Raw genomic sequence first — 14687 nt, forward strand, 5'->3', positions numbered from 1 at the left:
GACTACCAGAAGATCTAATGTCAACAAATTAGAGCATTTCTCTCAGTGAGAAGTTTGTTGCTATCTAGGAGGGAAAGTTAAGCCAACAGGTGGTTGGTAACAGTGGAGCAGAAAAGGAGTGGGAAAGGTGGAGTGAAGATGGCAGAGGAAAGGCAGAGAAATGCCTGAGCTCTCCCCAAGACCCCTCCAAATAACTTCAAATAATTCCATAAGACAATTCCTGGAGCAGCAGAACCCACAAAAGGATAGGGTGAAATGATTTTCCAGCCAAAGAAAACTTTGAAGATCAGCAGTAAAGGTCTGTCGTTCTGGATGAGAGTGTGGTGCAGTCCAGCACAGGCCTCACCAGTGCAGACACAACACCAGCACAGATCCAGCCCCTGCAAACCTGGACTTGGGAGACTCTTAATAATCCTTATGTAACTCAGGCCATGGATGGTGAGGGGGTCTAGCATTTGGAAAGGGGGAGATTACAAGAGTCTCTTTGTTGGCACTGAGGAAGGGCTCTGTAGTTTTGCCCATGCTGGGGTCTGGGTCACAGTATTGGGTGGTGATCCCTAGGAGGGGAGGAGCATAAGCACACCAGAGCTTGCAGCCACAGTTGAGCAAGGATCTGTTCTGGGTTCCAGGGTAGAAAAGCAGGCTTGTGGTTGTTTGCAGAGCTGTACCACAGGCCAGGAGAATACTGAGCACACCTCTCCCTAAATTATACCACCTTGGAAAAAATAAGGACTTACAAATTCCTAGAAGTCTCTCAGAGAACAGTTGATCAAAACCCCTGAAACTTGGGAGAGTGTGTCCTCCTCCTTGGAAACAATACCCCAGTCTAACAAAGAATTGAAGGTCAAGAAATATGCTGGGAAAATGAGCAAACAGAAAATATGTTGACACTAGAAAGTTTTTATGGTGACAAGGAAGATCAAAATATACCTACAAAGAAGATAACAAAGTCAATGCACCCGTATTCAAAGCTTTCATAAAAAAATATGAATTGGTCTCAGGCCATAGAAGAGCTCAAAAAGGACTCTGAAAATAAAGTAAGAGAGGCAGAGAAAAAAAATATAAAGAGAAATGAAAGTGATGCAAGAAAATCATACAAAAAGTCAACAACTTGAACAACTAAAGTGGCCAAATGGAAAAGGAGATACAAAAGCTCTATGAAGAAAATAATTCCTTAAAAATTAGGATTGAGCAAATATAAACTAAAACTTATTGATAAATAAAATAAACAATAAAGCAAAAGCAAAAGAATGAAAAAAAAAAGAAGGCCATGTGAAATATCTTTTTGTAAAAACAACTGACCTGGAAAATAGATCCAGGAGAAATGATTTGAAAATTATTGGACTACCTGAAAGCCTGGACATTATCTTCCAAGAAATTGTCAGGGAAAATTGCCCTTATATTCTAGAAGCAGAAGGTAAAATAAACATTGAAAAATCCACTCATTACCTACTGCAAGAGATCCCAAAATGAAAACTTTCAGCAATATTATGGCCAAATTTCAGAGCTCCCAAGTCAAGGGGAAAATATTGCAAGAAACCAGAAAGAAACAATTCAAGTATTGTAGAGGCAGAATCAGGATAATCCAAGATCTAATAGCTTCTACCTTAAAGGATAGGAGGTCTTGGAGTATGATATTCCAGGGGGCAAATGAACTGGGATTAAAACCAAGAATCACCTACCCAGCAATACTGAGTATAATCCTTCAGGGGAAAATGGGAATAAATGAAAGAGAGAACTTTCAGGCATTCTTGATGAAAAGACCTGAGCTGAATAGAAATTTTGACTTTCAAATACAAGACTCTAGTGAAGCATAAATAGGTAAACAGGGAAAAGAAATAATAAAGGATATTAAAATGTTAAACAGTTTGCATTCCTACATGGGAAGGTTATACTTGTAACTCATTAAAACATTCTCATTATTAGGACAGCTGGGTGGTGTATATTTAGACAGAGGGCACAGCTGTGAGTTGCATATATCTTTATTATGTACACATATATATATATATATATATATATATATGTAATGTAAGGAATTAATTGTTATTTCAATTCTCCACCAAGAGGACATGGTTCTGCCTTCTAGAAAGGGTTATTGAACCTTATTGCTTGATGTATAAGAAAATTAATGAACATATTGCGTCTTGCTGATGTTTTTTTTTTCTTTTGATAAATTGTTTATCATTTCAAGTCATTGTACTAGATAGAGAATTCATGGACAAGATGATGGGGTTTACTTGTTTAATAAAGATTCTGTAATAATGTTTAGTAATATCAGCCATTTACCTTCATTTATCATTTTGTATGTCATTGTGACTATGTATACTCTGGGTATGGTTTGGGATTTTATATAAATATATAAAATACACACACACACACACACACACATATAGATAGATAGATAGATAGATAGATAGATAGATAGATAGATAGATAGATAGATAGATATAGATATATAGATATATCCTAAGTTATGCAGTATAGCAAACATTTTTACCATCATATTGTCTTTGGTGAAATTAATAAGAGGTTTATGATTTATTGAAACTTACCATTTCAGAGACTAATTGCTCTTACAATTAGCTTGATGGGGATGGTTCAATGCCACATTGCAAGCCATGGACATAATATATGTGCAACAGGAGGAGAGACAGGTACATGTAAGATACCCTGATGGAGACAGAGAGAACAGCCAAATACATTTAGGAAGTTCATAGCTTGCTTATGAGAGCAGCTACGTAGAGCACAATTGTTGGACATAGTCCAGTTTCTTCCTCAGCTTTCAAGTATTTGGTGTATAACACTTAATTTGATCATCCAAAAACAGTCTGCTGTCATGTTAGCCCTAACACATGCACCTGGCTTAACTTAACTTGGCTTTTTCCCTCAATCTGGTGGCATGGTCAGAATCCATCCACCTGAGGCCTAGCACAATTATTAGATGTCTATACATCACAAGATATGGTAGGATAAACTTTCCATAACATTTTCAAGTGTCATCATGGACACATAAATAAATTTGGCTTTGATCCAGACATATAGTGGTAAAAAGTATTAGTAATGTCATAATTGTCTCAATTTTAAATTGCATATGGATGAGTATTCTCCAAAAGGGGGACTCCAATATGCTATATATATCAAGTTTATATTTGTTTTGTATATTTTGAATAACTTTCATTATTTAATTTGAACATTTTTGGACAATGCTATGCTAAAGATGAATGAAAACCCAGCAGTTCCAGAGACAACCAGAATCCATAGAGAGCCAGAATCCAGACCAGAGCGCAGTTCCCCTGATGACATCTCAACCCTTCTTGGAAGAAAAGATTTTAAGGACTTTAAATGAATATTTTTGGGGTTTTTGTTGTTGTTTTTCCTTCTTTTACTAAATAAATCATCTGTAATATGTATTTTCCCTTTCCTATATTGTTACTAGTATATTGTTTGTCAGCATTGGTTATGATATTCTGTTATTATTTATTTATTTATTTATTTGTCTGTTTGTTTGTTTGTTTATTTATTTATTTATTTGTTTGTTTGTTTGTTTGTTTATTTATTTATTTATTTATTTATTTATTTATTGTTTATTATTTGTTGTTCCATCAAGGAAACACCCCGTGTTTCTTGATGAAACACATGGGGGAATGTAAAGAATTTATTGTTATTTGAGGTTTTTAATAACCCCATTTTTTTTGGCTAGAATTAAAAGAAACCTCGGCACAGGCAAGGGCCTGGGGCTCAGCAAACTGCACGGTGCTCTACACACTGGTTGTAGCCATTGCCATGGTTCTGGCACCTCATGTCATCACCACTCTCCAACGCCTACATTGGCCTGGCAAAATTATAATGATTGGAAGCCCAGTGAGGGTAGTCATTTGACTGTCAGAGTGGCCAGCCAATTGGCTGGGGGCTGTGTGTGGTCATCCTGAGGTTTACTGGAAAGAAGGGAGGTTTTCCGCTATTCTAGCTTGAAGCTGGAAGGTGATAGGATGCTGCTGTGTGTTCTCAGCTGATTCCTGGGTGGTGGTATTGTTCAGGTTGTATAATTTCCCTTTTTCCCATTTTATTTCCTTTCCCTTGATCCTACTGATCCTGTTTGTGTTTTTTTTTTAAGTTTGTTCTTGTTAAATAAATCCTGCTCTGTTTTGAGGGAGTCTGCCAGTCTCCTTCCTTGCCCCAATATTGTGGAGAGATGCCTAGCTAACACTCCACAATTAAAAATTGGTCCCTACAATACACATATATATTTAAAGATATCTGTAAGAAAATAAAATTAAAGGGTGAGAGGAATGCACTGGGAGCAAGGGAAAGGGAGAGATGAAATAGGGTAAAGTATGTCATATAAAAGAAAAAAAAAAGTATATATAGTGGAGGGGAAGATTGGGTGGTGATAGAGGTTGAGTGAACCTTATTCTCATCAGAATTGGCTCAAAGAGGGCCACATTCAATTTGTTATAGTAATCTATCTTACCCTGTAAGAAAGTAGGAGGTGTAGGGGTTTGGGGGGGCATGAAAGAATGAAGGGCAGATTGGAGGAGGGGCAGTCAGAAGCAAATCACTTTTGAGGTGGAATAGGGTGAAAGAAGATAGAAAATAGAGTAAATTTCATGGAGGGGAAGAGTATGGAAGGAAATACAGCTAGAAATACTAACTGTGGGGGAGAAAATGGATTTAAGCAAGTTTTTCTGACAGGCCTCAGTTCTCAAACACATAGAGAACTGAGTCAAATTTGTTAAAAAAGGAGCCATTCCCCAATTGATAGATGATTAAAAGCTAGGGAGTTTTCAGGTGAAATAATCAAAGCTATCTATAGCCATATGAAGAAAAATATTCTAAATCATTGTTGATTGGAGAGATGCAGGTCAAAATAATTCTGAAAATTACCTCCTAACTGTTTGATTGGATAACAGGATAGCAGAGGAAAATGACAAATGTTGTTGGGGATATGGTGAAAATGAGACATTAATACAATCCTTATAATTTGTAAAGTGATTCAAACATTCTGTAGAGCAATTTTAAACTATGGCCGAATCCCTATAAAACCACACATACTATTTGACCTAGTAATACCACTACTAGGTTGATATACAAAAGGAGATTTTAAAAAACCCAAAAATTTGAATTCAAAATTGAGGAGATATCTATCAATTGGGGAATGGCTGAATGAATTATGGGAAGATATCATGATGGAACACAATTATGCTGTAAGAAATGAGAAATGATGATGCTATCAGAAAAAACTGGAAAGATTTACATGAGCTGATTCAAAGTAAAATGTACTTTATACAAAATCACAACAATACTGTAAGATGATCTGCTGTGAAAAGACTTATTTTCAGGAATACAATCACCCAAGACCACTCTGAAGAATTTATGAAAAATGCCATCCACCTCCATAGAAAGAACTTATGATGTCTGAATATAATTGAAGCATAATTTTTTTAGTTCCTTGTTCTAAAGTTGTTTTTTTTCTGTTTCCTTTTATAACCTATGTTTTGCATAACTACACATTTATAACTTATATTGAATTGCTTGAATTCTTAAGTGGGGTGGAGAGGGAGGGAAGAAGACAATTTGGAACACAAAGTTTTAAAAATCGATGTTAAAATTTGCTTTTATATGTAATTTTGGAAAAAATAAAATTCTAATTAAATGAAAAAAGAGAAGGAGTAGACAGCTTTCAAGTATTTGGTGTATAACACTTAATTTGATCATCTAGGTAAGAAAACTTGCAAACATCAAGACTGGTTTCATGACAATGATGGGGAAATTGAGAATCTGCTAAATGAAAAACAAGAACTTCACAGGGTTTATTAGCAGGATAGTTTACCCATCTCTAATAAGGCAACATATAACCCCTTCACAAGTAAAGGGCAATTGAAGCTGAGAGAGATGCAGGGTTCTTGATCCAGTAAGAAGGCTGATAAAATTCAGTTTTATGCTGATAGTTACAATACAAAATACTTTTATGATGCCCTGAAGGCTATTTGTGGGCCAAAGTCATATAGTGTATCTCAGCTACTCAGTGTTGATGGAGCCACATTTATTAGTGACATGAACATTATTCTGGAGGATGGGCTAAACACTTCCAGAGTTTTCTCAACTGACCATCATGAATTAATGCTGAAACTGTTGACCATTTAACACAGATTGAAGTCAATACCTCTCTAGATAAATGTCCAACTGAAGAAGAGGTTTTGAATGCCATTAGGTTCCTCTCCTGTGGTAAAGCACCTGGTACTTATTCTATTCCAGTTGAGATTTACAAGGTGGGGGGCCCATTGCTCATACAAAAGCTCACGGAAATTGTATTTTATATGGCAAAAAGAGGTTATCACACAGGAGTTTAATGATGTCTTCAATGTTGATCTCTATAAAGGCAGAATAGATTTCCCTGTGAGAAGCACAGAGGGCTCTCTCTCCTAGTCATTTCTGTCAAAATTTTTGGCAGATTCCTCCTTAATAGGCTTATCCTTCAAATATAATGTGGTTATCTACCTGAAATCCAGTGTGGCTGTGAGAAAGGGGTGAAGAAGGAACAATATGGTGTTTTCTGCTTGAAAACTCCAGGATAAGTGCCAAGCGAAGAGGTCTGTTCACAACATTTGTAGAAATGACCAAAGAATTTGACACTGTTAGTCATGAAGTCTTATGGAAAATTATGTTAAAATTTGGCTCCCCAAGGAAATTCTTTGGTATTTTATCCCAATTTCATGATCACATGTTTGCCCAGGTTCTGGATAATGGACAATGCTCTCATACTTTCCCAGTCACCAACAGAATGAAACAAGGCCATGTGCTTGCTCCCATGCTTTTTAGCATGATGTTTTCAGTCATGTTTCAAAGACCTTCAATGGGGATGAACACAGCATCAGCTACTGTACTCATGATAAATTCTTTATTTTGAAAAGGCTACTAGCCAAGAGTAAAGTGTAGGAAGTGTTTATGCATGATTTTCATCTTTTTATTTATTTTTAGGTTATATGTGTACAATCATGTTAAACATATTTCCATTTTAGTCATGCTGTGAAAGAAGAAACAGAACAAAAGGGAAAAACAGAAGAAACAACAGCAATAACAACAAAAAGTTTAAAATAGTATTCTTTGATCTTCATTCAGAGCCCATAGTTCTTTTGCTGGATGTGGAGAGTATTTTCTATCAGGATTCTTTTGGAATTCTTTTGTTCATTGTATTGGTTGTTAAGAAGAGCTAAGTCTATCACAGTTGATCATCACACAATATTTCTGTTACTGCATACAATGTTCTCCTGGTTCTACATACTTCACTCAGTATCAGTTCATGTAAGTCAAGGGTTTTTGTAAATCTACCTGCTCTTCATTTCTTATAGCACTATAATATTTTAATAAACTTCTTATACCACAACTTGTTGAACCATTCTCTAGTTGATGGGAATCCTCTCAGTTTCCATTTCTTGCTCAACATAAAAAACGTTGCCAAAATATTTTGCATGTGTGGGACCTTTCCAGTTTTCTGTGATCGATTTGGGATGTAGACCTAGTAATGGTATTGCTGAGTCAAAAGGTATACATAGTTTTGTAGACATTTGGACATAATTCAAAATTATTCTCCAGAATGATTGGATCACTTCACACCTCCACCAACAATACATTGCTGTTCCAATTTTTCCACATCTCCAACATTTATCATTTTCTTTTTTTCTCTTTTGCCATATTAACCAATCTGATAGGTGGGAGGTGGATGGTAAGTTATTGATCTAAATTTTAAAATGATCAAAGAAAGATTCTTTTCTGATAATGAACTTAGTTAAAGTCTGAATATCTACTGGGTATCTCTGTTACTAACAAAATAGGTGATAAATTCTTTACTTACCTTGTCAATAATTTGATCTTTTCATAGATAGAGAAAGCAGAATGGAAAACTTTTTAAACCTAATTCTGAGGAAAAATAAAGAAAAATTAGTTGGAAAGGATAAGAATCTTAGAAGAAATAGATCTTGCCACTTTAAAATTAATGGACATTGAAAAAGGAAAAGCTGGATATTAACAGGTATTTATTCTATATTATACCAGATTCTTTTTCTTTTTTTTTCTTTCTTTTTTTTAGTGAGGCAATTGGGATTAAGTGAATTGCCTAGGGTCACACAGCTAGTAAGTGTAAAGTGTCTGAGGCCAAATTTGAACTCAGATCCTCCTGACTCTAGGGCCAGTGCTCTATCCACTGCACCACCTAGCTGCCCCAGTTTGTTTTTCAATAGAAGTTTGCAGAAAAGCTATGATGTAAGTATATATGCATACACATATATGTACATCTGTAGCTATATGTAAATATGTATGTGTGTATGTATTTATGTGGTTTTGTGTGTATATGAACATATACACACACATACACTGTAGCTTGAGCTTCCAAAAGAGAAATTGACTTTAGAAGGATTCAGTGAAAATGTACAAAGTGCAAAAAGAATGATTCTTCAAACTACAAGCTAATTGCACAATACTCATATAATTATTATTATATATTAAATGTATTCATGCATTCCAAGTAAACTTAAAGACATGCTTATTTTATATGGCAAATTTGTGAGATTAAAAATAATGAAACAATAAAAACAAAAAGCAGTGATCAGTATAATTCAACATATTTTTAGGACAAAGCATAACAAAATTAAATTGATTTCTTTTTTTGAAAAGTTTCCTAGACTGATAGATCCTGACTTGGCATAAAATAATTCTTCTACCTTTCAGCAAGACTCTTGGCATTCTCTCATTCTAAACTTTGAGAATTATTTTGTTTTACATAAATGAAGAGAAAGGGTTAAATGTGAATATCCAAAATGTTGGATAATGTATTAGTATCAGTTAGTCAGGAAGTTTCAAGATATGTAAATTGGAATTATAAACAAAAAAAATGTACTTTTAGGCTCTTAAGAAATATTAAGAATTACCCTTTACAGAATTTTTGCTTTAGGAAAATGAGGGAAAAAGCTAATGCCTTTCTTAGGGAAATTATTAAGGGAAATACACTTAATTTTTGCTCACATTATGATTAGCGATGACCGTTACTTTCCTTAACCAAGGTAAATTCTATCTTCCCTTGAGAAGGAGGAACCCTCAATAATTCCAATTCTATTAGATTCTGAATATAGATGTCTAGGAGAGTGATCCAAGAGAAATGGGAATGTGACTTAGTCAGAGCATTTAGGAGTAGTAACCCATATTACATTCAAAATCTCTTTACCATGTTTATTATTCCTGTAAATGTTACATCTTGGAATAAAGAATCACTTTGGAATTCATGCAGACTATATCACTTTGTACAACTTTCTCTTAAAGCTACACATACTTTCATAATATGTTAGTCATAAATTAAGGGAAATTTCTTTTTTTGGTATATGTTAAAATGCATTATATCATATAAGTATTATTAGTGTTTTCCTCTATGTTTTAGACACAGACTTTTAATCTTGTGTTCAACACTTTTTTCCATGACAGGTGAAATCATAGTTGAAGTTCTTCATGATTTTTTGAATAAAACTGAGAGAAAATGGAAAGTATATTTTAGTTGATAGAACTGAGATCCAAAAAAGCACTCAAGATTAGAATAATGTAGTAAATTTAGTAGCAAGGTATTTAATGAGAAAAATGCTAAATGCTATACTTTTTTAATGACAAATGGACATGTATATGATAAATGATATCTGGTAGCATAGAAATAAGTTGGGGAGGAAATCTAATACACTTGAGAAAAACTGAGGCAATTTTTGGCAGCTACTTTTTATACTTTGTAGCAAGGAGAATATTTAATTATGGCTAATGCTAAAGAAAAGTGCTGGTTTTTATTAGGCTACATTAAAGAGAATATTTAATCCACTAAGGTACTGTATTCTGTTAAAAATATGTCTAGATTATTTTAACCTGCAGTCCCACTCTAGGCATAATATTTTAGGAAGGATGTTAAGAAACTTTATGGTGTCCATAGGAAGGTGAGGAAGGTCATAAGGAACCTATAATTCATGTTACGAGAATCATTTCAAGCAATTGAATTTATTTAAACTAGAGAAAAGAAAACTTGCTTTCCTCATGTTTCAACATGGCAAGGTAAAAATGCAGCTAGGTGGCATATCAAATAGAGTGCTAGTTTTGGAATTCAAAAGATGTGAGGTTAAGTCCAGCTACAGACTCACCAATGATGTGATCTTGGATAAGTCACTTAATTTCTGTTTGCCTTTTTCTTCAACTATAAAATGGGGATAATAATAGCACCTATCTCTCAGGACTATTACGGAGATTAAATGGTATAATATTTATAAAGTGCTTAACAGAATGCCTGTCACATAGTTGCTGCTATATAAATGCTAACTAAAATTATTATTATTCGTAGTAATGTTTAGTAATAATAATAGGCAATAGAAGTTTCCTCTGCTATTTAAAGTGCTATTTCCTTTTTCCTTGAACAGTTTTGTCTAGGTTTTCATGGGTAGACAGAGTAGATAGTTGCTAGTGCTAAAATTTCAAGGATCAGTTTGAATATACCATTATTCCTCCCCAAAGAAATCCCTCCCATTTGCTTAATTAAGGTTGAAATATCATTAATTTGGTATAAAATCTTTAATTTTAATGTATGCATGTGTATAAATACCTACATACATACATATACATATATATGTGTGTACATATGTATGTGTGTGTGTGTGTGTGTGTATATATATATATATATATATATATATTCTCATTGAGGTGTAAATAAAATTATCAATCCTTTTTTCCAGAAAGTCATTTTCTTAATGGAAGACAGAAAAAATAGGGATCTGAGGTATAGAAAGAAAGAATAGAATATAAGTAGGGTGGTCTGGGGAGAGAAAATGAAGGGAATCTAGGGACAACAAAGTTTCCTCTGTTTAGCCACGTGCCTACTATTTTGGGAAAATCAAAGCATTGAAGTTCGCTTGATGAATCCTGCTGTTTACCATGAAGTCTGCTTTTTTATTATTCAAAGATAGAGAAATGAAGGCCTTCAATTTTGACCATGGTAGGTATATCTTATTAAGGTACAATATGATGGTGTGGGCTAAACTTTTTTTTTAATGATACAAAATGTAGGATCTAGTGAAGAAAGTAATGAAAGACAAGTTGTTTTATGTATAGCTAGGGAGTTGGTTTCTCAGGTTCCTTTATATTTTTCAGGACACATTTTCTTGTCGTTCATTATATAATTTTCTTCAATAACATTGGTTGATAAGCAACAACAAACCTGCACAATTCAGAAAACTAGAGATTCATTTTCTGAGATCAACAATACATTTGCTGTCAGGAATGATTGAGTCCTAGAAATAATGTGAATTGTAAACCAAGTGCTCCTTCCACTTTGGAGCTCTCTCTCTCTGTATATATATATATATATACATATATATATATATATATATATATATATATATATACATATATATATACATATATATATATATACATATATATATTTATATATATATATAAAGATTACCCTAGAATTAAGGAATTCTAATGAATACATGTATTATTAGCTGTTTTTCTTGGATAGTGACCCATGTGATCTTTTGAAAGTGATTTTTTTCTTGGATATCAGAAAATATAAAGTCATGATAGTATAAGTTGTGAACCCTGCCTTTTTATCATTTTTGTTCTAAATGTTTGGGTACTCAGTACTATAAGAATAGCAAAACTTGTTACTTAAATAATGTCTAAACTGTTTACCCCAAGTTTGGTTTTAATGGGTACAGTAATAGGACAAGAATGTTATGAATACACCTTAGGAAACTTCCCTTTAGTTCTTTGACCTTAATTTATATTACCATTGGGCAGAAAACAGGATCACATTTTATCAATTTACTAAGTCTACCTGCTAAGCATTTCTCCCTTGACAGTCAAAGGGTGGTGAACAGCTGCCTGAAATGTTGATACTCACCTATTATAGCTGCTTAGAGACAGTTTTAAATAGGGTAAGAATTTGTTCTTATAGCCAGACAATCTGGACACTGGAATGGAGTAGGATAGCATTTGCATGACCCACTTTGTAAATTCCCAAAATTCAAACACCCATAAATTACTGTCACAGATAGAACTGGAAAGGATTTTAGAGAATTTGTGCACAGTTGTCTCATAAGGTAAACGAAACCCATATCATAACTTCTGAAATATCAAAGTATTCGTGGTCTGCCATTTGAAGACATTTTTTGAAACTTTGATTGCATGCATTTAGCAGAGTAAATCTAATTAGTATTAATTTCCACTAGTTTTCATAACAGGAAATAACATAAGTGTGTGCAATTCCTTACAGATGCTTCAACATCTCTGTTTTAGGCCCTACATCCACAATAAACAGGTTTGGGGCTTAAGTCTGATTCATTGGTCCTTTTACATCTAGATATTATAAGTAGTTAATTCCCTAGAACTGGCTTTTTTTTTTTTTAGGTTCACTAAATTTATTTTAAAAATCATAAAACGTTTCTTACAAAAGAGCATTACATTCTGCACACTGCTCTGAATGGATGCCAGGGACACGTGGACTATTGATACTCTTTCTCCCCTGTCCCACCACCCTCCCCCCAAAAAATTACAGTGACCACAAAGCAAGGTGTTCACAATAGTTACAGGAGGGGAAAAATTATTATTATTATTATTTTTTACCACCAACAATGAACAAAAATAAAATTCACTCTCTCTGCTGCTGTTTCAAAATTTCAATGTTAGTTTTGCGCGCCCTTCCCCCCCCCCCCCCCCCCCCCGCCCTGTTTGTAAGGAACTAAAACATTACATCTGGCGAACAGCAAAGATTTCACTACACCTCAAATGCAGAACACCTATGAAGCAGAGGAATGTTGGCTTTTTTAAACAGAAGCAGATAAAAAAAAAAGATGCAGGACTCCTTCAGTTCTTCACTAGTCTTAGAAAAACTTTCCAGAATACTGCTTCACACTATAAAAAAGAAAAAAATATCTTGCATTAGAATCCTTCAACATCTGCATACTGCTTCACACTGTTTTGCAGTAAATACTGTGCATTCTGTATCTGGTCCTGTGTTCCTGTAATGGTAATAATTCGATCCTCAGATCCTTCCAAAGGCTCATCAATTTTGATTGATGCTCCAGATTCATGGCGTATTTGTTTGATTCGCTGCCCACCTTTGCCAATAATAGATCCAGCCAAATCTTTGGGAATAGTTACTTGTGTTGTAATAATAGGTCCACCAAGATCACCGTAAGAGCCACGGCCCCCTGCATAGGAATAATCATATCCAGAACCACCCTGTGGTTCATAAGCCATCTGCCATTCGGAAGGACTCCATGTATCTATTGCAGAGTCCCAAGTCTCATCAGCACTAAAACCAACCATGCCATCATAACGGTCACCAGGTCTTCCTCTTCTGTCATAAGCCATAAGATCTCCTCCTCTAGGTGGTGGTGGTGGAGGAAGAGGAAGATTTCGAGCTCTGCTACCACCCCTGCCACCACGTCCAGGTGGAGGTGGTGGGGGTCCTCTGCGAGGGCTAATGTCATCATAATCTCTTCTAGATGGGGGCATAGGACGACCGCCACGACCTGGAGGCATTCTATCAAAGCCTCCTCTACCCCGCATGGGAAATCCTACTGGGCGCCCTCGTCGATCATCAAACATCATTGTGAAACCACCATAGTCATAGGTTTCATCATAGAAATTGGAATCATAGGGTTGTGCACGTCCTTTGATAGGAGACTCAGATATAAGATCCAGTATGATCTTGATGCACTCCACAACCCTATCAGGCTTTCCACCAATAAGAACAACTCTATCCGTGGAATGAGGACAGCATTCCTGGAAAAGCTTGATAGTTGTCTGAGTGTTCTCTCGAAGTTCTTTGATTTTAGCACCTTTGACCCCAATAATTCCTCCTGCCAGACTCTGGTGAATCAACAGTCTTAACTCGCAGTCAAAGTCGCTTCCTTTATAGTGTTGGTAATTTAAGCATTCCACAGCATCAGATTCGAGCGGGAGATGGCTGGTTGCAGTGGGTGATGGCAACTGCAGGCCCTCTTCCAAGGTAGGGATGATTTTCTTCAGAATTTCTCCAATTGTTTCAATATCTGCACTGATACTCAATATGCGCTCGGGGCCACTGCTGTCTGGGACTGAAACACTGGCATTGTAGTCTGTACGAAGTGCTTTAATATTTTTGCCTCCTTTCCCAATCACTGCTCCAGCATTCTTGCTTTGAAGCAAAATGCGCAGTTCAACCATCTCGTCAGTGTTTCTAGATCTTTTAAAGGCCTGCTCCTCCTCCATATCTTCAGCAGGGCGCTTACCAAATTCACCATTGGTTTCAATATTGGGGAAGGTTTCTTCAGGCTGCTCAGTCTCCATTTTCTCAGATTAAATGGGTAGACAATCGCACGAGGCCGCCTTCTCTTCTACGCCGCCGCTGCCTAGAACTGCCTTCTTGAGCCATGGTAAACTTGGGAGCAAGATTCCAGGCCACTGTAGCTGTTAGCTAAATAAGGAAGTCCTGAGAAGCCAGGGTGTCCATAAGTAAGCCTGGAAGAGGTGAAGGGAGGGATATGGATTTAAAATTAATGAGACCATTCTATATAGGAACAGAATTAACTGTGAATCCAATCCCACTTTTTTCTTTAGAGATAGAGATGTGGGGGGGCAGGGAGCATTATGTCTCCCCAGGTATTAGAGTTGATATTTCTATA

At 35.5% G+C, this 14687-nt stretch overlaps 1 protein-coding gene across 1 annotated transcript; it reads right to left on the minus strand.

Moving 5' to 3' along the window:
• Window positions 1–12782: 12782 nt before the first annotated feature.
• On the minus strand, window positions 12783–14401 carry LOC122751807 (heterogeneous nuclear ribonucleoprotein K-like). The gene has a single exon (XM_043998969.1). It carries the CDS (start codon window positions 14350–14352, stop codon window positions 12958–12960), a length of 1395 nt encoding a protein of 464 aa, XP_043854904.1. The 5' UTR covers window positions 14353–14401; the 3' UTR covers window positions 12783–12957.
• Between the last annotated feature and the right edge of the window lie 286 nt (window positions 14402–14687).

Source organism: Dromiciops gliroides, chromosome 3 (genome assembly GCF_019393635.1).
Source record: "Dromiciops gliroides isolate mDroGli1 chromosome 3, mDroGli1.pri, whole genome shotgun sequence".
NCBI classification, from domain to species: Eukaryota; Metazoa; Chordata; class Mammalia; order Microbiotheria; family Microbiotheriidae; genus Dromiciops; species Dromiciops gliroides.

Bases quoted from the DNA above. Each gene is read 5' to 3' on its own strand.
- LOC122751807 (XM_043998969.1), bottom strand. From the start codon at position 14,352: ATGGAGACTGAGCAGCCTGAAGAAACCTTCCCCAATATTGAAACCAAT.